Source organism: Poecile atricapillus, chromosome 13 (genome assembly GCF_030490865.1).
Source record: "Poecile atricapillus isolate bPoeAtr1 chromosome 13, bPoeAtr1.hap1, whole genome shotgun sequence".
NCBI lineage: Eukaryota > Metazoa > Chordata > Aves > Passeriformes > Paridae > Poecile > Poecile atricapillus.
Genome location: NC_081261.1, coordinates 11,008,103 through 11,034,582, shown reverse-complemented (window position 1 = coordinate 11,034,582; position 26,480 = coordinate 11,008,103). Strand labels below are relative to the sequence as shown.

General features: G+C 46.2%; 1 protein-coding gene across 2 annotated transcripts; it reads left to right on the top strand.

Moving 5' to 3' along the window:
• Positions 1–6,610: 6,610 nt before the first annotated feature.
• IRF1 (interferon regulatory factor 1) lies at positions 6,611–13,149 on the top strand. Of its 2 annotated transcripts, none has more exons than XM_058848987.1 (10): positions 6,611–6,748; positions 7,933–8,024; positions 9,023–9,122; positions 9,310–9,486; positions 9,807–9,856; positions 9,982–10,117; positions 10,277–10,402; positions 11,007–11,050; positions 11,869–12,004; positions 12,465–13,149. In XM_058848987.1, exons 2-10 carry the CDS (start codon positions 7,938–7,940, stop codon positions 12,563–12,565), a joined length of 957 nt encoding a protein of 318 aa, XP_058704970.1. In that variant the 5' UTR covers positions 6,611–6,748; positions 7,933–7,937; the 3' UTR covers positions 12,566–13,149. The 2 variants fall into 2 exon arrangements, with proteins under 2 accessions (XP_058704970.1, XP_058704971.1); XM_058848988.1 differs by lacking the exon at positions 6,611–6,748 and adding an exon at positions 7,633–7,776.
• The last annotated feature ends 13,331 nt before the right edge of the window (positions 13,150–26,480 follow it).

The window sequence follows — 26,480 nt, the reverse complement described above, 5'->3', positions numbered from 1 at the left end:
GGCGCTCCCGCCGCTCCCGCGGGAAACCGAAACTGGGCACGGCGGGAGCGGGGGACAACGACGGGATGGGAGGCACCGAACCAGGAGGAGCAAGCGGAGAGTACTGGGGGAACGGGGAAAATGATAGATAGATAGATAGATAGATAGATAGATAGATAGATAGATAGATAGATAGATAGATATAGAGATATAGATAGATAGAGATAGAGATATAGATAGATAGAGATAGAGATAGAGATATAGATAGATAGAGATAGAGATATAGATAGAGATAGAGATAGATTGATAGATATAGGCAGACAGATTGATAGATATTGATAGACAAATAGATATAAATAGAGAGAGATAGATAGATAGATAGATATAGATAATTAGATATAGATAGGTAGATAAATAGATATAGATAGATAGAGATATAGATAGATACAGATTGATTGATAGATATAGATATAAATAGACAGATATAGATAGATATAGATAGACAGATATAGGCAGATAGATAGATGATTGATAGATATAGATAGACAAATAGATATAAATAGACAGAGAGAGATAGATAGACACAATGGTGACAAGAAAATCAAGTGGAAAAAAAGAGGGGGAAGGGGAGAAGGATTAGAGAAAAAGGGGGGCAAAAAAGGGACAGCAAAATGGGGGGAAAAGGAAAGGGGACAAAAGAAACAGAGGCAATGAAAAAGGGGGAAAAAAAGGAGGGACATAAAAAAGGGGGGACATGAAGAGGGACACACAAAAAAGGGGGATACAAAAAAATGTGGGTGCACAAAAAAATAGGAGGCAGACACAAAAAAAGAAGGTGGGAACAAAAGATAGAAAAATGAGGGGACAACAAAACCCCATTGATGTGATATTTCAGCCACAGCTGGCGAGTTTGTGGCTGGGAGTCTCCACTGGGACTGCAGAGGATGTTAAGAAATAATAATAAAAAAATGAAATCTGTGTTTATTTCAGAAAAACCACTCCCACCAAACAGGTGAAGGTGATGAGCTTGAACAAGGAATCATGTGGGACAGCTGGTCCCTTCCCCAGGGTTCCCCTCACTGGGTACTGCTCGAGCCAGAAGTGACAGCTGTGACTACTCTGACCCTGGCAGGACAGGAGCACCACACCTGCCTCAGGCAGGTATTTTTCAAGCACCAGATCTGAGTCTTGCTTATGTGAATTGTGGTATTATCTATTATGGCTGCTGTTCTCCCTCAGGGTCCATGTCTGGACAGAGATGTTTGCAGTTGGCATCAAGGTTAAAAGCCAGTCAATAACTAAAATATAGGGAGTACAACTCAGATGTTTTAGCACATGATTTTCACTCTTTGCTATGGTCCTATAAGATCCTTGATGCCACCATGGTTGCAATCAGCACTGGGACCAGCAGCCCAGCTCAGACCAGAGTCCTTTCCTGCTGTTCACCTGTATTCTATCCCAGCTGCGACAAACCACCTTCCCACTGCATCCTGCCTCCACTTCCCACCCTTCAGCTCCTCATGGCACTAAGGTGACCAGCCCAGGCACTTCTCAGCATCCATAAGAACTTCTGTTTCAGCAGCCTCTTTGCACAAGGACAGGACAGACTTTTTCAAACAAAACAGGCATTATGGATGTTCTTTCCAAAATGAAGCAGAAGTGAAACCCTCATGGGTCACTGCACTGCAGCCTCCACTTCCAGCTGACTTTTCCTGGAGGGCTGGTATCCATCCCCAGGATTATCTCCATCCTTCCAACCTTCCATCCTTCCAACCTTCCATCCTTCCAACCTTCCATCCTTCCATCCCTGCCTGCTGCTTGCAGGCACACTGGTCTGTTCCAGCTGCTGGAGGGCAGCAGCAGTGTGCAGGCAGGGACTGGCTGCAGGCAGGGGCAGGAGGTGGGGGGTGGCCTCTGTGAGCCCCCAGAAGGCCCCTGCCTACCCCTGAGAAGGGCTAGAGGCACCAAACCACCCTGCCACAGGCACTGGCCTGTCCTTCCTTTCTGACAGCTGGGAAGTTTGCAGGATGGAGCAAACTTTCCAAGCCAGGAGCCAGATGAGAAGCACAGCCAGCCTTGCCCACCATGCTGCTTGTCCCTTTGGCTTGACTCCTGCTCTGCAGATGGCCAGTTGGGCAGGAGGTCCATTCTCAGATGGATATTCTAAGGGCAAATAAAAAAACTCGAAGACACAACTCACATTTTTTTCTACTGATCTCAGCCCCAGCTTCACTGGCAGTACTCCAGCAGTTTCAAGTGCACAGATTCCCATGTGACTTGGGGGGTTACTGGCCAGGATGGCAGGACCCCAGGTCACCCTGGGTCTGCACAGCCCCATGACTGTCCCACACCTGCTCCACTGTGCCCTGGGTGAAGACCCATGTGCACCATGGCCCTTTTCAGGGAGCTCAGGGTGCTGCAGGTCTGCACCCTTGTCAGCAAAATTGTCAGAGCTGACAGGTGCCTGCAGCTCACAGGACTTCCCTCAGCAAATTGTTCATGACATGTCTGTGTCCTCTTTCAAGGTGGAGAGGAAAGTAAGGAGTATGGAAAGTCCAAGACCATAAGTGAAGTTTTTGCAATTTCCTTTATTCCCACCAAAACAAGCACAGAATCTTTTTTTGGTTTAATTAAAAAATTTGCTGTGCTATCACTGGGAAGAACTGGAATGATTTTGAGCCTTCAGATAGGTCTTTCCAATTCCAGGAAACAGTAAACAGCCCATCCCAGGATATATTTATTGTAGCCTGCAGATCAGAGCACTTGCTGGGATTACATCATGCCAGCTGGGCAGTTTCAACATTTCTGACATACATTCTCCTGCATGTGCTTCAACCAAAGTTCCTTTCTGTAAAACAGGCATTTATAAGAAATGGAAACAGCCTGCAGCAAGTCCTGCACACTCACAGCTTCTGACCCAGAAGCAGCTCGTTTTGTTTGTCTGCCTTGGCAGCTTTTAAGGCTGATAATCCATTCCTGCTCCTGAAAAAAAAAAAAACCAACAAAAAAACACCTCACTGTATTAACCCCTCACTGCCTGGAAAGCCCTTGGCAGGAAGAGGCATTTCCTGCCCACAGATGACCTCTGTCACCAAACTGTGGCAGCAGTTGGGTGCTCCTTAGTGGGGAACCATGACAATGTTGAGGTTATAGGAATGACTTTGCACCCATCTTTTATGTCCCATTCCAAAAAGGAAGATTTGTTTCTCAGTTGATGGGGAAAAGGGACAGAGGCGGGGAGGGGGAGGAAATTAGAAAGGGCTTGAATTAGAGCAAGTTTCTCTTAAAGCAGATAGAAAAAAGGAACAAACAAACCTTAACAGAGTGGGGTCTGGAAGGGCTGTTGAGGCCTGGTGGGAATGGGAAGGTCCTGAGGCAGAGATGGAAGGAAGCAGCCAGGGCCACAAGGAAAGAGATAAGAGGTTCCCTCTCACCGTGCTCCGACTCTTCCCCTCCACAAAACCCCTGCTCCATCCTGTGGTTGTTCACTCCCCCCCAACAAATACTGCCTGAGTTTGCAGACCTGGGGCCCTGCTGCCTCCCTGGGCTCACTACCAAGTTACCAGAGGCAGCTTTCTGTGGCAGCCCCCAAACTCATCTCCCCATCTCCCCACTGTCAGCACAGATTCCCCACTGTGGACCTTCTCCCCTGGCTGGGTTCACAGGGGAAGGGAAAATCTTCAAAGCAAAGTCTGTCATGAGTGCTTGGTGTAATGCTCAAAATCTTTTCCCCAAGACACCTTAGAGATTGAGAACCCAAGGCTCACCTGGAGGTGAATGCAGCTCTTAAGTCTATACCCACATCGGCAAGCATGTCTGCACTGAAGTGTGCTGGCTTTCTGCCCTTTACCTTCCAGCTTCTCAAAGTGTTCCTAGATGTTTGGAACCTCAGGTTCACCCCATGGCACACGGGGTTCTATGTTAACCACGATTTCTTTCATAGAGCACAGGATCAGAGCCATCCTGAGCTCCTTAAACAAGAAGAGCAATGATGCTAGAGAAAAAAGACCCATGTCTGAGCCTCTATATCTGATCCATAACCCTCCCTCCTTAGAGGCAATTCCAGGACCTCCATGGCTGATGTCATCCAGGTCACACCTTTTGCATCATTTAAATTACAGTCTTCCTAGGAGCTCCTTATTTCAGGGCACTGGCTGCAAGGGAGAGGTACTTGATATAGGATAACAAACACAACTTTTGGAGGACCAGTTTGGGATTGAATTTGGTTTAAAATAAAGGTACTATTAAATATTACTTCTGCATTCAACAGTCCTAGACTTTGGATACCCCTGGATCAAGCAAATGTAATATGTAAGTTATCTGCTTCTCTGTGTCTCAGCTGACTGGGAACTGGCAATTCATGGAGGGAATATGAAAAAAGGTGTCCAAGGTGAGATGCCTGTGAAACAAAGCTGGAGCAGGGCTATGATTCTGCAGAGAATAAAGATGTTGACATTATGGATATTCTTGGTTGATTAACTGGGTGGAGCAGAAGAGGTTTATGGCCAATCATTTACTGACTCCCTGAGATTATTCCTTCATTATACTTCTATACATGACTAATTTAAGTGCATATTCTTGCTACATTCAGTAAGCTGCTGACAGGGTAGTTACTGTCATGGGATAAATGAGAGGAAGGAGTCTGTTCAATAAGGAGAAGGCTTTGTGAGTGTGCTATAAGGGAGTCTGACACTCAGTAACATTGTAGAGACACGAGTTGTTATTTCCTTGTTTCAGCAGAAAGACAGCAAAAAAGCAAACAAACATAAGGCATCCCAGGCTGGGCAGGTCCTGCTCCATGGAAATGTGCCATGCAGATGTGGGACAGGACACAGGTAGAAAGGTCAACTGAGTTTCATTATGTAGGATCTGTCTGGGTTTAAACCTGAGGAAAGGAGACTGAGGGGTGGGCTGTTAACTTACTTTCATGCATTTCTATTCTAGGTATATTTATGTGGTGTTTGATGTCAATTCTTGACAACATACAGACTAAAAAGACAGTAAGGGTCTCAAGAGTACTGATGTAATGGATCAAAAAAGTTACTGTTAAAAAATAAGTAATTTCAGGTTCTTGATACATTTGGTGTATGCAGACCTTGGCCCATGAAACCAGGAAGCTCAGAATTCATTTTTTCTAAAGCTGGGTGAGTGGTGAAAGCAAACCATGGGAGGCTGTAACTCAAAAGCAATCAGCATAATCTTTTTTTTTTTGTCAATATTTAGGCTGTATAAGAGGTGGTGTGACTATTTTTGTAGATGACATTTGCACTGAAACATCGAATATCTTCTGTCTTCTCTTTTTCAGGCTTACATTTATGTTACCTTCTATTTGTTTAGTAATATCTAATATCTCTCCTTCTTTGATTATTTGTTTAATTTACCTAATATGTTGTATCTTTACCTATGGTGAAATTTTATGGTGGTAAATGATGTGTCCCTCAGCACGAAGACCTGACTGGAGGATCCTACCACAAGTTAAGTGTGTCAAGCAGACAAAAAAAGTTAGTTAAGAGAAATCATAGGACTCCAACAGGGTGTTTATGTGTGGTTAAAACCAGGTTGGGGGTTTTCTTTCATCTTTATATTGAAAGAAGAAAACTTGCAAGGGCAGAGACTCAGTGTGGTGGCATCACACTTCTGTCTCAGCTGCCCATGCATCTTTGTACCTCTCTCCCGATATAAATTCCTGTTCCATATGACTACAAACCTTCCTTGAAATTATGGAAGTAATTAAAAATTCTCTAATATTGTGCTGAATGGGATGCGCCTTGAAGACATCAGGTGAAAATCTAATCTCCCTGTCACACAGCTACAGCGCACTGAAGAGAAATCCTGATGGTGCCAGTAGCCTTCTGTCATGCTGCCATTTCCCTTCCTCAGGCTTCATCCAAGAGGGATAAGAGGGGACAATACCGTTGGTCACCATTTATCATAGAATCCCAGAATCCCAGGCTGTTTTTCATTGGATGGGACCTTAAAGGTGCCAACACTTTGCAATAAGGACACCTTCCACCAGACCACGTTGCTTCAAGCCCCATCCAACCTATCCCTGAACACTTCCAGGGATATTGAGTCCTCTCTGGGCAACCTGTTGCAGGGTGTCACAACCCCCACAGAGAAGAATTTATTTTTAATATCTAAACTCAAGCATGAAGCCATCCCCCCTTGTCCTGCCACTGGTCTGCTGAGGCCAGGTGGGCACCTGGCACACGCTGGTCCCTGGTTTGGGTTCACCGTGATATGCACAGGAATTGCTTTGCCACCGTCTCTTCCTGAACAGGGGGCTAGATCACTGTGGTCCAGAGGCTGGACCCCTGTGTGGGAAGAGAAAAGGACATTTCTGCGGGACGGGGCTGGATCCCTCGGGGGGTCGGGGACTGGGTCCCTCCACGGGACAGGACCTGGACGTGTCTGTGGGACTAGATCCCTCCATGTGACAGAGACTTGATCCCTCGGTGGGACAGGCTCTGGATCCCCCCGCAGCTGGATCCCGCGGCGGGAGCGTGGCGGCGCGGTGCGGGGCGGGGCTGGCAGCGGGGGAGCCGCGCCCCCCGAGCCGCTGGTGCTACAACAGCGTGATTTCCCCGAAGTGATGCTGCGGCGGCCGCCAATGGCGGCAGCGGCCACCCCTCGGCAGGGCGCGGATTGGCCGGGCGGCGGCCGGGCCCGGGCGCGGGGAATCCCGGAGCCGCCGCGTTATACCCGCGGGTGCGGCCGGCGGCGCACAGAGCCGGGACAGCCACAGCTCGGCACGGCACGGCACAGACAGGTGGGTGCAACCTGTTATGGGGTCCTGTCGTGTCCTGTCGTATCGTATGGTATCCTATCCTATATCCTATATCCTATCCTATATCCTATCCTATCCTATATCCTATCCTATCCCATCCTAATCTCCTATCATGTATCTTTCCTATCTTACCCCCCCATTAGCCGGCCGCTTTGCGCAGCACGGAGGTTCCATGAGAAGGCGGCCCGCAGGGTCGGTTCCGGGGGCACGGCGGGGCTCAGCTCGGTTCGGGAGGCGGCAGCTCCAGCCTCTGTCGTGCGGAGGAGTTCTGGAGGCGGAGCGGGCTCAAAGCCCCCGCAGCCGTCGGGGTGGGCAGCTCGCATCCCTCCTGCGGGCAGCGGCCTCGGAGAGGACAGGCTGGGGCGGGCTGTCCCCGCTCCCCGTGGGGCCGGGCACGGTTCCGCCCCGCCGATGGAGCCCGGGCAGAGCGGGGAGCCCCGCTGCAGCCCTTGGCAGACTCTGGCCCGGGGCGGGCACTCTCCGTGACCTCGTCCCGCCCCCGCCGAGCGGCTTGTTGGTGGAAGTTAGAAACGCGTTCTCTGGGCAATCTTGGGCTGTGCGTGTCCTGGGAAAACACCGCAAACAGGAAATTATTTGTGCGAAGGAAGCGCCAGGAGGGCCGGTCCGTGCAGCGGCAGCGCCGCTCCTCGGGACGGTCACAGTGGATTTGGGATACCCACCTGCAGCAGGGCCGCTGCCCCCTACCTTGCGCAACTTAATTAATATTAAACTTTTAAGAAGAGGATTTTTCGGCTGGTGTCTCCGCGGCGGTAGAGCGGGGGGACACTCGCAGCCAGTCGCGGTGCTGGCGGGAGGCTCCCTCCCAGAACCGGGCTCGGAACCGGGCTCGGAACCGGGCTCGGAACCGGGCTCGGAACCGGCCTCACCGGTCCCACGCAGCACGGACTCAACATCCAGTGCTGCCGTCGGCCTCTTGGCCGAATTCCAAACCTGAGCCCTGTTCTGGAGCTGCGCCAGGCGGAGCAGGAAGCATTTCCCTCCAGGAGCAGGTGAGAGGCACTGAACAAGAGTTAACACCAGGGAAAAGTAATTCTCTGTAGCATTGGGGGTGATGCTGAGCACAGAAGGTGTGGGAGAGGCGACGCTGCAGAGTGGTTAAAACAGTGATGAGAGTTTGTCTGACCTGTTTGTTCCTTCTTTCACAGCCAGCATGCCAGTGTCAAGAATGCGCATGAGGCCCTGGCTGGAATTGCAGATTGATTCCAATCAAATACCAGGACTGATATGGATTAACAAGGTGAGTCTGCTTTGTACTATTATCATCATTATTAGTACTACTTGTGTATCATTAACATTCCTTGTTCTTAGATGACACTAAACACAAGTCAAGATCATAAAGGAAAAGACATGGAGAAAACTTGCCAACATTATGTTTAAAAGGCAACAGTTTTTGTTTGCAGAAACGGTAGCTCTGCCTGGTACACAGTGGAGTAATTCCATTTTTCCCTCAGAAAATTCCCAGGAGAGGAATGATAAATTGCAATGAAAACATTCTGAGTATGTTGGAAAACGAAGAAACCTTCAAAATTTCTTTTAACTCCTGCTGCTCATTAAGCCAAGTCACTTCCTGTTCCAGATAAGCAGCTGCTGTTATACTCCAGTTGCTTCCATTTTAAAGATTCAGCGTGAAAGAAATGTTGTATTTTTCAGTCTGTAAGGCATGTCCCTGTTACCAGGGTGTAGCACAGCTCGAAATCACTGAGCTTATCGAACCAAGTCTCTGAAGTTCCCATATCCACCCCAAGAGGATATTTAAGCTGTATTTTTTGGTAGGATTGCTGCAGGATCTTATGGGCAACTTTAAAAAGGGATTCTCTGGCAGAGGATATCTAGAAAAAATTTCTGTAATTTATAACAATTTATCTAATAGGTTAGATGTGATGTATTGAAATTATTAAAATAAAGTTGGATAAAGGATAAAATTGATAATACTGCTCACTTCTACTGTACTGTAGCAACTTTGGAGTTTTTTTTCCCAGTTTCAGAAACCATAAAAAGTCTTAAATGCTATGAACAAAATAGATGGAACAATGGCTATTTAATGAAAATATAGATTAAATGGCTATTTTAGTTATATGCCAATAGTTATAACTCACCCCCACTCTAAAATATAGAGTGGGGGTGGGGGGGTTATAACATTTCTGAGCTGCAACGAGAACTCTGATTAAATCCATCATTCCAAACTGGCATATGATGTTTCTTTTTTAATTAAAATCTCTATTGGTTACATTTCAGGATAAGAGGATATTTCAAATCCCATGGAAACATGCAGCTAAGCATGGCTGGGACATGGAGAAGGATGCCTGCCTTTTCAGGAGTTGGGCCATTCATACAGGTGTGTGCTGGCTTTACATTCCCATGTTATATGACTATCTTAAACAAGGCATTTTTTTGCCTTGACTTACACTGGTAGTTAGATTAACTGCTAATGTATATGTCAGAAAATAGAATATTGGTATCTTTTGGTGGGAAAATCCAGCACTGGAAAGTCTAAAAATACACAACCCATCTCTTATTTACAGGAAGGTATAAAGAAGGTGAGAAAAATCCTGATCCAAAAACCTGGAAGGCAAATTTCCGCTGTGCCATGAATTCCCTGCCTGACATCGAAGAAATGAAGGATAAAAGCATCAACAGGGGCTCCAGTGCTGTCAGGGTTTACAGGATGCTGCCACCCTTGACAAAGCATCAGAAGAAAGGTAAACCCTTGGCAATGCAGCTGGAATTACACTAATTAAACAAAACTTCAAATGTCCTGCTCTATGTAAGCAGGGGATAAGAGCCCTGTTGATAGCACTGGTTCTGCTGGACTTGCTCACTGGTTATTGCTGGGAACAACTTGTACAGTTAATTTTGTCCCAGATTCCTTACACATGGCTAAAGGCAGCATCAGGGGATCATGGGGGCTGGCTGGTGCTGGTGGTAGTTGAGCTTGCTGATCAGGTTTCAAGACTGCAAGAGCTCACACTTGCCTAAAATGTGCAGCCCTTTCTCACATTCGTCTTGTTTTATTTCACAGAGAGGAAGTCGAAGTCTTCAAGAGAAGTAAGAAACAAGAGCAAGAGAAAGGTATGTGTCTGTAGAGGCAGCTGAAAAAGCTAGAGGTTTTGGTGGTTTTCTTTCTTAACTTTTTTTCATATGGGAATTTGCGTGTTCTTAGACAAGTCTTTCATGCTTTACCCTTGTTTTCACAGTGTTATGAAGAGACAATGCTGAAAGAGTCAGCAGAAACCTTAACCAGCACTCCTTTGCCAGATGACCACAGTGGCTACACCATTCACAGTTATGCAGGGCAGGAAGTGGAGGTGGAGAACACAGCCATCACCTTAGGTGAGACGCTGGGATTAGGTCTGAGCAGAGCAGAAAGTGCCATTTGTGCTAAACCCACGGTCAAAGATGGGGCTGGGGCACCTGCAGTGTCAGACTGGCAGGGAGGAAGCAGGTGGTTGTCTCTCTGCTGTGAGTTCCAACTCCTGGTGCATCCCACAGACCTGTCCTCCTGCGAGGTGAGCGGCTCCCTGACCGACTGGAGGCCAGCAATGGAGGTCACCATGGCTGACAGCACCAATGACCTCTACCAGCTCCAGGTGTCTCCCCTGGCTTCGTCCTCCGAAGGTGGGTATTTCTTGTTTCCTACCCCAGTCTTCCACTGCTCTGCTGGAGGCAGGCTGGAGGCAAGGCAGCAGAATGAAGGAGTGCCTGGGCCATCAGGAAAAATGAGCTGTTTTGTAGAAAAAACAACCCCCATCTGATAGATCTGAGAGTTTGGATTTACCAAACCAACAAGGGTGCAGAAGGGAAGAGCTGGCACGTGCCACCTACCCATGGGGGAAAGGCTCTGAAATGCCACCTGCTCCAACAGAGATGGTGGAGATAGCCATGCTTCCCGCTTGGGAAATACATAATTAACATGGATATATCAGAGTGGTTCTTCACTTGGGGTGCAAATCATCTTCCTCCTATCATCTTCCACAGCAAGTGGGCTCTGCTCTGTTCCTGGGGAGGCATCAGAGCTGGCTGGAGCCCTGCACCTCAACAGTTAGTTGAAGAGCATCAGAGATGAAGGGCTGTGAGGAGTCTGGGGTGGATATGAATAAAAATAGCCATGTTGTGTGACCAGAGAATATGAAGCAGGTTCTGTGGTGAAGAAGCAGAAGTATGAGGGCTAAAAGTTGACATCTATGTTTTCTTCCCTTTTATTTATGTACTTACGAAACAGTCACAGATGAAGATGAAGAGGAAATAAATCCAGATATTTTTAAGGTAAAACCAGCCCTTCTGGTCAGAATAAAATTGTCCAAAGTTGATATTTGTACCAAGAGAGGAAGGGAAGCAGGTATCTGATGCAGTCTCATCTGAGCTGAACATACACTTTCTTAATGAGGAAGCCTGAAAAATCAAATATAAAAATAAAGCTGCTTTGCAAACATGAACTGGAAAGGACACGCCCATGGAAATATTTACCCTTCATGAGAAAGTCAGAAGAAGTTGCTGAGTTACTGAATCATTAAAGTTGGAAAAGATCTCTAAGTAATCAAGTCCAACCATCAGCTCAGCACCACCACCACCATGTTCATTAAACCATGTCCTCAAGTGCCATATCCTTATGTTTGAACACTTCCAGGGATGATGACTCCACCACTTCCCTGTACAGCCTGTTCCAATGCTAGACAATCCTTTCCATGAAAATTTCTTCCCTAACATCCAATAAACTTCCCCTGGCACAGCTTGCAGCCATTCCCTTGATCTCAGGTTGTTGCATTAGGGTCTGCAAAGATCCTATAGACTTTTCTATTTTTCCCTTCCCTCCACCTCTGACATGTTTAGCTCCTAATCTGCATTTCCAGACATGCCATGCTTATCCCACTGATAAGATAGGAAGAGGTGAAAAGGTGCTCCAGCCCTTGCTGTTTTGCATGATTTTTTTTTTAACTGTGACAAAAAAAGTTTTATGTAACTTAGCATAGAGAAAATAGAGCTTGATCTTGTTGTTTATCTGTCTTCTAATTAAAGACAAGTAATCAAACACTGCACCCATAGCAGGAAGGAGCAGTTTTTACCATCTCCTTCTTCTCTTCCAGCTGCTTGGACCAGCCCAAGACTGGCACAACACCAGCATTGGGGGGAAAGGCTTTCTCACCAATGAGTCGGGCACCCAGACCCAGTGCAGCACCTACGGGTACAAGGAGCAGGACGGGGATATTGACACCACATCAGGTACAGCCTCCTGGGCTATGCCTGACAGTCAAGGCCACAGCATGATGCAGATAAGACACTAATTGGCAGGCAGCAAAGGAAATGGAGGAATTCACGATCCTTGTGTTCTGAGATTTCCAAACGGCCTGTTGGAAGGCTGTAAGGAATTTGTTGATAAAAAGGAAAAGTCAAAAATACCTCCAGTAAGGAAATCCTAAAAGTTTCAGGGTTATATATGTGTAAGTTAGGTCAGCTTTCAGGACTTCCTTGGAATATCACTGAAAAAATTTCCTCTAGCAATAGCTTAAATGAAACAGTTTAATAGAAAGTGATTGATGTATTTTTGGAAATTAATAGTGTAAAGTATTTTCTCCTGTATGAGAAATCTTTCAATTTTTGATATTTATTTTTAATATACCCTTTATACTATTTTGCTCTTGCTTCATTAATTCAGTGCCCATTCTTGGTTCCTTTTATCTAGGAGAGATGGATTTTAGGTTCTTTGACCAGAAAAGCAGCCTAGACTTCTCCTGGCTGGATACAGTGAGGCCAACCATGCAAGTCATTCCCTGTGGATTGTAAACCCTTGGCTTCCTCCAACCACAAACTGCTCTTGGATAGAAACTTCAACAAGCTTGAAGAGAATGGAAGAAATTTTTTGTTACTGACTGAAGGAAGAAAGTAGCTTTTCTATTCCGTTTCAGTTGTAGGCCTGGAAATGTTAGCATGAAGAACACCATAATCAATGTTAAAGAGGAACCCCATCTTGCTGTCAGGACTCCAGCATTGAAGGTGCTCAGCTGCAGTTCCCTCCTCATTGCTCTGGAGGTGAAGCTTTTGCTGGAGGCTGTCAGTGTGCCATGGAGTCTGACCTGGTGGGGTACCACAAGCCTGGGGAGCAGGTTACCATCCTCCCTGTGTGTGGTGTGACGAGCACTTTACCCACGGAGTGCTTAGAGGAGACACTGCAGATAAGTCTCTGACCTGTTAGTTTTGATTGCTGCTTGCCTGTGCAACACTGGTGACATTGAGCTTAAAAACTGTCATTACACTTTCACACAAAAATTGTGCTAATGGGCCATCTCTTCTTCAATTTACTCCTTCATATAGTTCATCTTTCAGACCTTTCAAACTCTGTAAACAGACCATTAAAATGTGGAAATTCAGTTTAGGATTTGCTTCCATCTAGTCTGTTCCCCAAGTGCACTCACAGGATGTTCTCTGCCATAGGCATGTCCTATCCTTTTCCTCATATGAGTTCAGGAGCTGCTGCATGAGACAATTTTGCACTGACAGGGGCAGAGCTCTTTGTTTTTACCATGCCTTTTGCAGATTCCTTCTGGCACTCTGTGGGGATTCCTCCAGTACTGCAACCAAGCTGTAACATCCCACAGATCCTCTGGATCAGCATGTGCAGGCGAGTGCTGGATGGAAGAGGTTCTAATGTGTGTGTGTAATAGATGGGAATCAAATCACTAAGCTGTAACAGACTATTTTCTGTACATTTTATTTTTGTATATAAAGTGTTGTATATTTGTTTTAATAAAATGTTTTATATATTACATGTTTACTTTTTCTCATGGAAGAGCTCTGAGGATGCATTCCAGCATCCTTGAAAATACCCAAACAGATGTGCTGTTGAAGGAGACAGTTGGAGGGGTTTTTTCATGACTCATGAAAGCACAAATAATTTAGTTTGTTCCCATGTTCTACCCCACTTCCAAGTGCAGCTGATGGGTGGAATCCTACATGTCAGGGAAGGGGAGCCCTGGTCCTGTGCATTGTGCGGTAGTTGCTTTGTATTTGTCATCATCTGCAAGTCAGACCTGACTCAGAGCAAGGTTACAGACTACACTAAAAATCCTGTACAGCAGTCCCTGCTGCGGATGTTTCTATTAGCAATACCATTGGCTTCTGGTATTAGATCAGCAGTGAAGCCCTACTTAAATACTTTAGGCTTGCCTAAAAAGAAAACACAGGCACAATTCAGAAGGCCAGGGGAAAGAAAGGTTTTCTTTTTTCTTTTCATTTGCTGTAGTTCATGCTGTAAAGGTCTAATGTTATTGCATCATGTGTGGCTGGATAGAAGTGGGGCTGAGACAGTGTGCGAGAGCGACAGACACTGACACTGCCTGGAAAACCCCTGTGCTCTGCTGCCCTTTGGAGAGTAACTTCATTTTCTGGGCCAGAGCCAAAGGAGACTTGGGCTGCAGGAGAGGAAGACCCAGCCCAGAGGGCTGGAACAAAGAGGACATTTCCTACTGCCTTTGGCACAGGCTTTGCTGCAGCCTGACCTGCGGGACAGGGACAGAAGTGAGGCTTACTGAGAGAAGAGGGAAAATTGAGTGCCAGGTCACGGGTTCCAAATCCAGTGCAGTAAAGTGGAGGGGCAGCCTGGGCAGGGAGAGGTTCCTTCGTCCTGTTAATCATCAACCAGCCTTACCCCACACAGCCTGAGGCAGACAAGCTCAGGAAGCACCTTAAGCAGACAGCAGCTTCTGATGAGCTCATCCTGGCCCTGCAGGGGTGCAAGCTGGCAGTGTGGGGACTGTTCTGTCCCCCCAAAGCTGTCACACTCCCTGGCAGGGAAGATCCACATGTTGGGAATCCCTGAGTACCTGGGCTGCCTTAACCCACACACCTAAAATCCTGCAGATCTAGAGCAGGAACATTGTGTGCACAAGCAAAGAAATCACCCACCAGATTCTCACCCTTCCAGTACCTAAAGTGAGCTTATAAAAGAGACAGAGAGCAGCTTTTAACTCGGGCAGACAGTGACAGGACAAGGAGGTATGGCTGCAAACTGACACAGGGTAGGGTTGGACTGAATAGATATTGGGAAGAAATTCTTGACTCTGGAGGGTCATGAGGCCCTGGCACAGGCTGTCCAGAGAAGCTGTGGAGTATTCAAGGTGAGGTTGAGAAGGGCTTGGAGCAACCTGGTCTAGTGGAAGGTATCTGTGCCCGTAGCAGGTTGGAGAAAAATGAGCTTTAAGGTCCCTTCCAGCCCAAACCATTTGATGATTTCGTGACCAGCCTGCAGCAGCAGCTTCTACCAGGGAAAGAATGTGGGTCTGCAGGGCCTAGAGCTACCTCTAGTCCTGGGACAGGACACCAGCTCAGCATCACCAACACAAGGAGGAAATCAGTTTTAAGAGCCCTTGCAAGTTTACCACACATGGGGGGAGGGGGCAGGAGAGAGATGGGAAACTTCTTATGATGCAAACGTTGCTAAAAATAAGGTAGAGATTAATTCACCCATTCATGCATTAAAAGGGGCAGACTTTTCACAAATATGCTCACATGCAAAAAACCCAGCACTGAAAAAACAGATAAAAGGTAAGACCAAGCTTTGGGAATAGAAGAAAGCAGCAGCAAGTGCCTCACACACAGGGACCAGAGAGATGCTCCAAGACTATTTTATCAGGATGTTGGAAATGCTTTCCCTTGTTACCTGCCAAGGTAACTGCATGTCTGACTGTATGTTGGGTGTTTTACCAGTGAAAAGCGGGGAAGTTCTGTGACAGAATTTGGTAATTATTCAGCTATTGAAGCATCTGGATGGTTAAATTCTACCCCAGGTATATATTGTCAGTTTTGTTGTTTTGAACTCTTTGGGAGGGGAAGAAAGATAGAGTGGTGCTCTGGAGCTCAGGAGTGGGGTGGCTTGGGGGCTGCTCTGCTGTGCTGATGCCTGACTTGCTCCTTCATCACCTCCAGGACAGGTGGGACTTGCAGAAGCAGCAGACCAAAGAACTTTTAGGTTACTTGCACACAGAGGAGCATCATCAGCTCTTTAAGATAAGCTCCCTGCACAGACTATGTGATAGAAACAGTTTTAAACCTTGACACTGGATTTTTCTGTACTTGCACTTCACACACCCAGTAAATATCTGTTGGAATAAGAGTTGTTTTCACCTGTCATATACACACAGCTAAATTCAAGTGGGAAGTACTCACATCGAAGGAGAGCAGATCCCTGAGGAGAGCTGCTCAGCCATTTCAAACGCAGCCAGAGCAATAAAGGAAAGTTCCTATGGACAGGGCTCAAAGGCCAAGAAGTTCTTGTGCTATGAACCTTGCATTACAGAGAGAAAGATCTAAAGGCAGTGCAGCTGTTGTAAAAATAGAGATATAAAAATATAAAAATAACTTCTTTGAGGTGGAAAACAAAAAGGAGTCATGTAATCACTGGTCATGTAGGAAATGAATGGAGCTACTGCTGCAGGCTTGGAGGGCTACTCCAGCAGAGCCTTCCCATCACCTACCCCATCCTTACACCACCACTGGCTGCAGCTCACTTGTAAGCTTTGAAACCATTCAAAAACAAACTGAAAAAATCCCTTTATTTAACTTTAGAGCCTTAGACCATCAACAGGACAAAACTTCTTGAAAATAACACAACAGTCTCAGATATAGTCCCATATCCTGTATGTAGGAAAGCTCTGCAGCATCTCAAGCAGATTTTGCCCTGCAGCATTCTGCATTAAGGTGGAAGAAGCTGCTGGTTCATGCCAGCAGAGGTTTCCAGTGCTGCAGAGGCAGGATCTCACACATCTGGTAACTAAAGCTTTTCCCAGGGAAAACCTGGGACCTCTAAACAAGGAGTTGTTGCTTTTCCCCCAGTATTTGTCCAAATGGATTCTTAGTGAGTGGTTCTACAGTGCCTGCAGAAGCCTCTGGCTCTTGGCAGGGGCACCTCATGTAAGCTTTGCCTGCCAGGCAGCAGAAAGACATCCTGCAGTTATCCTTTCACCTTTATTTGCTGCGGTGATTGAATCCTGATAATCACACACATTTCCAGGAAGTCACATGATTTACAGTATCACACCTGGAATGGTTAGCAGTGCTTTGGGCCTTTGGATATGAATTTATAACTGCAAAAAAACAGTGGGATATTTATTTGTGGTGCAAAAGCAAACTGTTGCTTAGAAAGCAACCAAATGTCTTGGACTACAGAAACTTTTCTGCTGTCAGGGATCATTTCTCCTCTCCAGTTCCACAAGGGCCCAATTGCCCCCCACATTAGTAAAAGCACAACACAAGGACGGCAGAAAATTTCTCAGGGCAAAACCTTCTCTCAGATGCTTGGAGGGCCAAGGAAAGAAGTGTTATCTGTAGAAAAGTTAGTGATAGAACTTAGATGGGGAAACATCTTCACTAGAGAGGGAGACAGGGAGGAAAGTCACATTTTTCATGGACCAATTGTATCTAAGTGTGTTTTCCCTTTCACCAAGTGCTTCAGTCCACTGCCTGTATCCTCTCCCACCACAGTGCTGCATTTCAGAGTTGCTTTTTCTCACACTTTTTTCTATCCCCTTGAATATTTCACTCAGCTCATCCCTGTTCCTCTCCAGCCCTTCTTTGTGCAAAATACCCTAAGGCAGTAATAAAAGCAACAATAAAAACTCATTGGTGCAGCAGCATGGTGCAGGTAGCTCCAGTTACTTGCACTACATCATTCCCCACTAACCTTTGGTCTCGTTTGTCCTGATAAGGTCAGGATGTTAATTCAGCCAGTGTAGTTTCCTGCCATGCACTCTGCTCTAGCACAGCTTCCCCAGAGGAGGGAGGAGCTGGGAAGGGATGGGAAAACTTCCCGTGGCCCCTTCCAAAGTTCCAACAAGAGCATGGTATGCACTGTCATTAGCTGAACTCTCAAAGGCACATCAACCCAAGCCAGCAGAAGTCATAAATTGCCTAAAACCCAGAAAATCTGTTCATCCTGCTGGATTTGGTCACCAACTAGATATGAGCAGAGGTGTCACACACAGTATGAAGGACTCAGGGTTACCAGGCATAAACATTATCAACCCACTCACTGCCTTGCTGACTGTGGTGCAAGGGCAGTGCCAGATTACAGGCAGCAAGACAGGAAAGTGGGGGAGCCAGGGGGATCTGTAGCCACAGGGCTCAGAGATGAGGAGGGCCAGGGGCTGGGCAAGGAGCAGAGCAGATGACCCCATCCAACCAAAACTTCTGTGCCAGAAGTTACCAGGGTCTGTCTCTGCATGGACACCGAGGCAGTTATCATCTCTTCTGGTGTAAGAGGCTAGAAATCTAAGTCAAGACAAACATATGGATGAAACGGACACTGGGGAACAGGAGATGTCCAGGAATAAGGAATCTGGTCTGCCAAGAAAACAAGACAGAAAATCCAGCCTTTCTCCTTGCTTTTTGACAGCTGACAGAAACAGTGCAGCTCTCCTCAGCTTTTTTATCCTCAGAATGATATACTCCCTTCATTTTGCTCATGATTCATACAAAAACCTCACCATGAAGCCTTTGAAGAGCCTGGCAGTCAGCATCCAGCTAGCCCGAGATGTCAGGTGGGATGAGGGGTGAGGTGCTGTCACAGCCCACACAGCATAGACCATCATCTCACAGCTCACCAGTGTCTCCTAGCAGGGAGGAGAGGTCGAGTTGTGGCCCACCAGGTTGCCAGGGCACCCAGCTCATGGGCCAAGAACATGTTACCATGTGAGGATCCTGAGCTGTGATGAGAGGGGGGGTGTCCAGCCATCACAGATGAGCTCACCATCTATTCTGCAGCTGTAGTGTCACACTTCAACCAAGGACTCCTGCCTATTGTGCTTGTTCCCCATCACACTGTGGGCACGTGGTCACAGCATCAAAGCTGGGGCAAGCTGAGATGTGTCCAGCATCTTCTGGGGACCTTCCAGGGGAATTCAACTTCAGTAGCATTACACAACACTCTGAGCAGAAACAGCTGCCTGCCAGCCACAGGCAGAGGGAAGGACTTTGCTCTGTTTGTATGGATCAGTACTTGAAAACACAAAAACAAGGGAGTGGTAAAAGGCAGGTTCTCAAAGGGAGGAGGAAGGAGTAGGGTCTGAGGAACTCTGGGCAACCAGAAAATAGCTGGAGGTTTAACTGCTTTCAAAAGCATGGGTGGTTTAGCATTGATAACACAGAGAATGAAGGACAGAAAACAGCATAAGAATACTGGCCCTAATTCAAATTGAACTGAGCACAAACATTATGCTTATCAGCTATATGTGATCAGGGTTATTAAATAAAAAGAGCCAGGTGAATCACAGCATATCCACTGAAAATGGCCAGTTCAAATACCTCCATTGCAAAAATATATTTCCCTGGGTTTGTAATATTAAGCTGATGAAAGAACAAAGATTTCACCAACAGTCTTTAGGCAGCAGAAACTAACTGGGAAGACAAGTCCAGACAGGTACAGCTCTGTTTTCACCAGCTTTATTGCTGAAGAAAGCAGACAGAGCATGTAGCAGAGTGGGGACTGTGCTGGCCTGTTCCCCCTTTGTGCCTAGTTCTTAGGATATTTTTAACAATTCTGGAGCAACATGGCATAGATTACTAGTGGCAATATTTAAAATCAGCAAGTGAACCATGTTAGACATCTATATTTCACATAGAAATTATAATTCTGTGTTATATCCAGGAGGTATTCCTACCCAGAACAATCCTTTACTATCAGCTTTGGAGGAGCATTACTGGGATTTATCCTGCCTAGCCTGTTTCACCCTATGCTTCTGTAAGCCCCCAAACAGGCTTCCTACAGAGAAACACGAGGAGCTTTGCTGGAAGCACAGGCTGAGCCCCCGAGTCCCATCCCTAATGAAGAGCTTAACTCACTTCCCTCCAGTATTTCACTGGTGTTAAACAGGTAACAAATATTCTACCTATCAGCATCCTGAGAGAAGCAGCTCACAAAATGTTTGATTGCAACGCACACACCTTTAGGTAACAGGAGCATTCAGGGGTTATTAAAGTCCTTGACCTGCTCACAGGTATGAGGAAGTCCAGAAATAGCATTTTTCTGGGTTCCACAGCAGGGTGACATCATCTCCCACCAAGGAAGAGAGTGCCAGGGAGTACAGCCAGGCTGAGTGAGAGTCCTGCCAAGGCAGTGTCTCCAGGATCAGGAATGACTGTGCTCTGACAGCTTTTGCAGAGACTAAAATGTTCTGGAGAAAAAGAGGCTGAGGATGGAACCTCCTACAGCTCCCTGACAGGAGGGTGGAGCCAGGTGGGGATCAGCCTCTTCTCCCAGGTAATAAGTGATAGGACAACAGGAAATGGCCTCAAGTTGTGCCAGGGGAGGTTTAGATTGGATGTTAGGAACAATTTCATCATGGAAAATGTTGCCAAGCCCTGGAATGGGTTGCCCAGGGCAGTAGTGGAGTCACCATCCCTGGAGGGATTTAAAAGACACGTATGTGTGGCACTTGGGGACATGGTTTAGTGGTGGGCCTGGCAGTGCTAGGGGAATGGTTTGACTCTATGATCTCAGAGGGTTTTCCAGCCTAAATGATTCTGGGATTCTGTAGCTCCAGACCCCCACAGTGGGATGGAGGCAGGATGCTGCTGGGGTCAGGGGAGCTGCACATGGCTGACATTTGACCATTCCCAGTGCCAAGGCTGGAGCACCAATGCTGTGCTACATAAATACATTGCACAGAACCTTACAGATCCAATAGAGAAAATATTCCTGTATTTCAGGGGAAACAGCTAAATGCCATGGGGAAGGTCCTTCTTCTGAAGAGGAACAACTTGCTCCCTAAGCCTCATTTGAAGGCTGAGGACTCAGGCTGGAGCTAGGATCTTTCCCTGTTTAAGAAATTAGGAGTATCTGCGGAATGTTGGGAGCCACCAGGGTGACAGGGGCTGCACTCCCACCTCCCACAGCCTCGGCTGGAAGGAGCCACCCCATCATCACCATGACCTATTCACATGGCATTTATAAAGACAAGGAGGAAGATGCTGGTCCTCCAGTTTGTTTCTTTTTGCTTTCAGAGCAGGACCTGGTGAGATATGAGTGCAAGGACCCAGGTGTTGCCCTTACCACTGCACTCTCCTCAAAGTGAAGAGGATGTGCAGGAAACCCACAATGCCCTCCCACACACAGGATGGACACAGCACACACTTGGCACAGACCTGTTCCTATGGCTAGGAAAGGGACTACAAGGGCTCAACTTCAACCCCTTCACAGAACAAGAACCTATTGGCAGCTGAGCCACCTTTGTGGCAGGGTTTCACAATGAACTTGCTGCGGTTCAGCAAACCTCAGCTTGCATCTGAGGAATAGGAACCTCAGCCATTGAGATCTGCAGGATGTGAGCTCAGCTCTGTAGGAAAAATGAACTTGTTACAGTGTCAAAACTCAATAAAAAACACAGAACTTCGAGCTCAGGACACATCCTCTGCTGCAGGCACCCCAAGCTCACAAGTGCCTGCTGGGGTACCCCACTGTGCACCATGAGGAGCCCAGCACAGCTTTCTGCTCTGGAAAATAAACTCAGAAAACTGAGAAAAACTGTGACAAAGTCTCATGCTACACTTGATAACAACTTGCAGCCTCTTGCACCTCTGCTGAGCAAACCACCATTTCCTGAGCTGAGGTGTCAGGCATGAAATATTTCACATGCTGGAGCAACCGTCACGGTCTGCTAAGTGACAAACAGAACTTCAGCCTTTCCTGGTATTTAATGCATAAATCAGGGTGTGTCCTATGTGTCTGTTTGTGAATCTGTAATTGAAAACTTGTTGTCTTGCTTGGGGAGGCAGCAGCAAAAACATTTGTGTAGCCAGTGTAGATTTACCCTAAATTACTTTCTAGCCAAGAGTTTCCATAATGTGCAGTCTCATGCTGCTGCAGCAGCAGTGCTGCCAGAAGTATCTGTGGGCATCAGGTAGGGCCATGTCTGAGGAACCAAGAACATGCTTCCTTTTCCCCCTTTATCCATTGATTTATCCATTCCTTTCACTCTACAGCTGACCAATGGGAAATTACTCAGCTGTAACCCATGAGCTCATGGCAGGCTGATATCTGCAGAATCATTTATTTTTGTTATTATCCTTCCAGGCCCTCATTGACTATCCCACCAATTCCATACCCAAAAGTAGCCATTGTGGTCTGGGGCTACCAAGTTAATTCCTGCTTGGGTCTCCAGTTCACACAGCCTTTTCTCCTTAGGCCTCCATATGGATATACACCAAGAGAAGCACACCCAGAAGACAGAAGGAAGGGATTCTCCCTTCTACCTAGAGTACAGAATACCACACCTAGAACACTGTGCCCAGTTTTGTGTCCTTCCAATATAAGGAAGACACTGACAAAATGGATAAGTATGGAAAAATGAATAAAGCCCCCAAAATCCTGAGGCCACCAGCACAACCAGGGCACTGAGCCCTGGCTGAGAGAGGAGTTGTTCTGCTGGAGAAGGAGAGGCTTTGGGGGCTCATAACACTCTTCTGCCAGGACTTACTGAGAGAGCAGCCCCAGGCTCTGCCCAGGGTGCATGGTAGGAGCACAAAAGAGAAGGGGGACAAGGGGGAAAAAGCTGAAATAAAAGCCAGGGGATGTTTCTTCCTGCAAGGTCAGCCAAAGAGCACGAAGTGGCTGACCACAAGCAGGATGCTGGAGTACAGCCCTCCCGAGGTCTCTTCCCATACAAATTATCTTACAAAACTAATTCTGCCATGTTCTTCATACAGAAACCAGATCCTTGCAAATAGCACAGTCCACCAGAAGCTCTCTGCTTTCCCCCTCCTGCTCAGTGCACTGATTTACCACCTGCTTATCATCTTTCTTGAATCAGCAGCCAGCTTCAGACCATACTTACAGAGGAGCTGTTTTCCTGTCTGATTTTGGTGATGTTTCAGTTAAGGTTTATGGTAAGTCTCCTATTATTCCACTCCTGCCAGACACTGGCAGAGAGAATACTGCTATCAGTGTCTGTTCCCTCACTTGTTGCATGTTTCTTTACTACACAAATTCAACAGCATAAAGCTCCCAGGTGAACCAATCCATATCAGCTCCAAAAGCAGAGATGAATCCCAGCAGAATGTACATGGCATTTCTACCAAAGCATTCCACACCAGCTGTGGCATTCTGTACACTAAAGTGCTAGCTTAATATCTGCTTTATCACACTCCAAAAAAAACCCCAAGGATTCTAAACTTATTATCCAAGGAATCATGAAACATCAGTAATAAAAAACACACTCCTTGCCCAAACCAAGAAATACCAGATCAAAAGCTCTCACTGAACTGGAAGGAGGGAATTGCCTTGACAGGCTGAGACTATTGTTGGAAGATGTAAAGGTCCATTTGCTGCCCTGTTTCTAGCTCCAGGGAGACAATGAGGAGAGCACAGTCATCATTTCTGCAGAGCCCTAAGAAGCCCAGCCTGCTCTGGGCTCTGATGTAGCACAGCTGGGATCACAAGTGCTTTCAATTTCTCAGGAATTTATTTTCTCAAACCATCTAGATGCAAGAACTAAAGCCCAAGAGGCCCCTTGCCCTCTATAAAATGTGAAAAAGTTCTGTGAAGGCAATTTTAATATGCATTATTGCTAGAATAAGCCACAGTAGAAAACTCCTCATTTCCTACTGAAGAATATAGGAGTGGAGGGTAATTGGCACAGATGAGTTAGACAGAGGAAGTTGGTGCCTTGGTTTTTTTGCATGATATTCCCATTCATACATGGCAGACATTGCCTGCCCTCCATTGGAACAGAGGAACAGGAAAAATAAGCACAGAAAAAAAAAAAGAACATGTGCAGTGAACGACAGGGAAAGCAGGAAATGTGAAAGAAAGAAAAAACAGAAAAGGAAAACTGAGAATCTGTAGAATTTGTCTTCAACTATGAATGAAGAAAAACCAAAATAAAACCTAACCAAAACAAAAAGTTTCATTTTGAAATGCAACACTTACTGTGCCAGAAACACATCTGTGCAGGCAGCTCCACCAGAATGTTTTCCTTGCTCTGCTTTTCACAGGCCTCAGTACTGCTCCTAAACTGGTTTGATTCATGTCAGCCCATAATGGCTTGCAGCACCCACTGCATGGAAACCACTGTTTCACTGATCTTCAGAGGGTAAAACAGAATTAAACCCAAGAATGACTGCAGCAGCTTTAAGCCACTTGCAGTTCAAACAATATACAAACTCCTTTAGATGGAATTGCCTGATCAGGAGTTATTAAAACTACAGGGTCTGGGTTTACCTGCCCTAAATTCTTCTCCAGTGTCCCAGTAAATTAGTTTGAGGTCTTCTCTCCAACCCCAGGATATCAGCAAACCAGTGCATCCCCATTGTCAGGACTGCACTTCTGGTATCTCTCAACCACTTCTACTCTTGGGTAACAAGCAATAAAATTTCAAATTATATTGGAGTACCTTTGCAGAGAGGAGCTGATGTGCTTCCAGCTTCCAGCCTGGCTCTGCTGCCCTTGGGGAGCCCTGCTTCCAGATAAATGGATCTATTGGCTCCTTTCCCTTCCCCCTGTGCTAAATAACATCACTGCAAAGCCTTGGTGATGGCAGGATGCAGCCACTAAGAAATGCCCCTGGGTCAATTGCACCGTGGCAAACGCCAGCGCTGAGCTCAGCTGGAGCTGCAGCCACTGCTTACAACACTCAAAAGAAAATGGCAAAAAAACAACTTTCACAAAGTAAACACCACCACACTGAAACATGCAAAAATGCATTACAGCAGCTTTACTTCCTATTTCCTTTTCCTTACAGCTCTGAAAATAATATCTGCAGATGTCAGTGGGGCATTTGTGGACAATTGCTCATGATCAGGCTGCTGTGGGACTGGCTGAGTACTCAGGAGCCAGGTACCACAGACCTGCCACTTCCATAGTTTGTATTGCTTGTAGTCATAGAAGAGGGAGAAATTATGTAGAAAGGATAATAAACACCCTTTTGAAGACAAAATGCAATATGAACTTCAAAGATTCATTTGAAATGGCTCAAGTATGTCTTTGTCCAAGGCTCAGGAATCCTTGGCAAGCAACTGTGGAGAGAGCTTGGAGATGGTGAAAGAGACAATATTAGGAAACAGGAACTGAAGAATATCTACTGATGGGAAAAGAGAAGTGACTGGGATATTTCTCAGCTAGTTTCACATCCAGCCCCTCCTTTCATGCACAATCATTCCTGCTTTATAATGGGTGGGAAGGTGAGAGGTTTGAGCCAGAGCCCAGATTGATGGAAACATCATCACGTGGATACTGATTTATGAGACACTTCTTATTTAGGAGAGAATTTTCCCTCTCATGCAAAACCAGCAGGCTGCCAGCAGGGATACTCCTGCTTGATATGGTTGTAGGACCTGCATTACCTCCCTCAAAATATGTGGTTGTGTGGGTTTACTTTAGAATAGCCAAATACACAGGAGGGTTTATGTTTCTGCTTTCTTATATTTACATATAAATAAACCACTTAAATATACCCCAGCACCACAACAGCCAGCACACCCAGCTACACCCACAGAGACTGGGCTTGGTTTAATTTCTGACAACTCTGCCAAGCAGGGACTCCCCACTTCTTCCTATAGTAACTTGTGGTGATGTTTAAAGACATATTTGGCAAGTCTGTTTTATTGCAAGTGTTTCCTCACTACCAGTTTTTAACTCACATTTTCACCTATCAGCTGCTTCATAGGACCACAGAATGGTTTGGGCTGGAGGAGACCTCAAAGACCATCTAATTCCAAACCCCACCATGGGCAGAGACATCTTCCTTTAGACCAGGCTGATTCAGAGCCCCATCCACCTAGGCCTAGAACACTGCAAAGTCTCCCATTCAAAGCCTTATTCTGGAACACTGGGGACTGCTGGGGGTCCTGTGGTCAGTGGATGGGGGCTTCTACCCAGAACAGCTTTTTACCTTCCCTCAAAGAGAAGTCTGGTGTCTCCATAACCATGATACAAGATTTCTAGTGCAAAGGAGAAGAGCAGCACAGCTGGAAATGCAGGGACATTCAGGTAAATCACAGCAGAAGTCAGGGGATTGCATCCACTGTGGGGGGTGCTGAGCGTGACCTGAGCACACTGATTATTGTGTTGTGTCCCCATCTGAAAATACATAACAAGGATGTTGCAATTTACCACAGGTTCATTTTTCACAGTCTTTTATCAGAGTAATTTAGAAACAGCAGCAGACTCTGGTGAGAGGCGGTGTGATGACTGAACTTAATGTCACCCTGAAGCAGCCTGGGAAATATTAACCACAAACATGAAATTAACATACCACAGTCACAGGGGTGGGGTTTTTTGGGGTGTTTGGGGGGTTGTTTGCTTGTTTGTTTTTGTTTGTTTGTTTTTGGTTTTTTCCTTTTCTTAGGGTTGTATTTTTTTTAGCTCATTAGCCATGATACCTTTTATAAAGGTATTTGTAACACTGCAGAAAAGAAGTGAAAAATCCAGATGTGCATTTTATCCACTACAAAATAGGGTTTCTTCCAGCTCACTATCTAAAATTTGACTTTTGCTGTATCCCAGTATGACACTCAGCTTGAAAAGATCATGTGTGAACCATATGCTTGAAAGGAGCATATGTTATAATGGCACACGTGTTATAGGTACAAAGGAGAAATTCCTCCTGCCAACATCTTTGAGGATACTTAAATACTAAAATAGGTATTCTCCTTTTCCAAAACATGTTTTATTTAAATTCCTTTTTAACACCCTTAATTTAATTTGCAGCGCAGC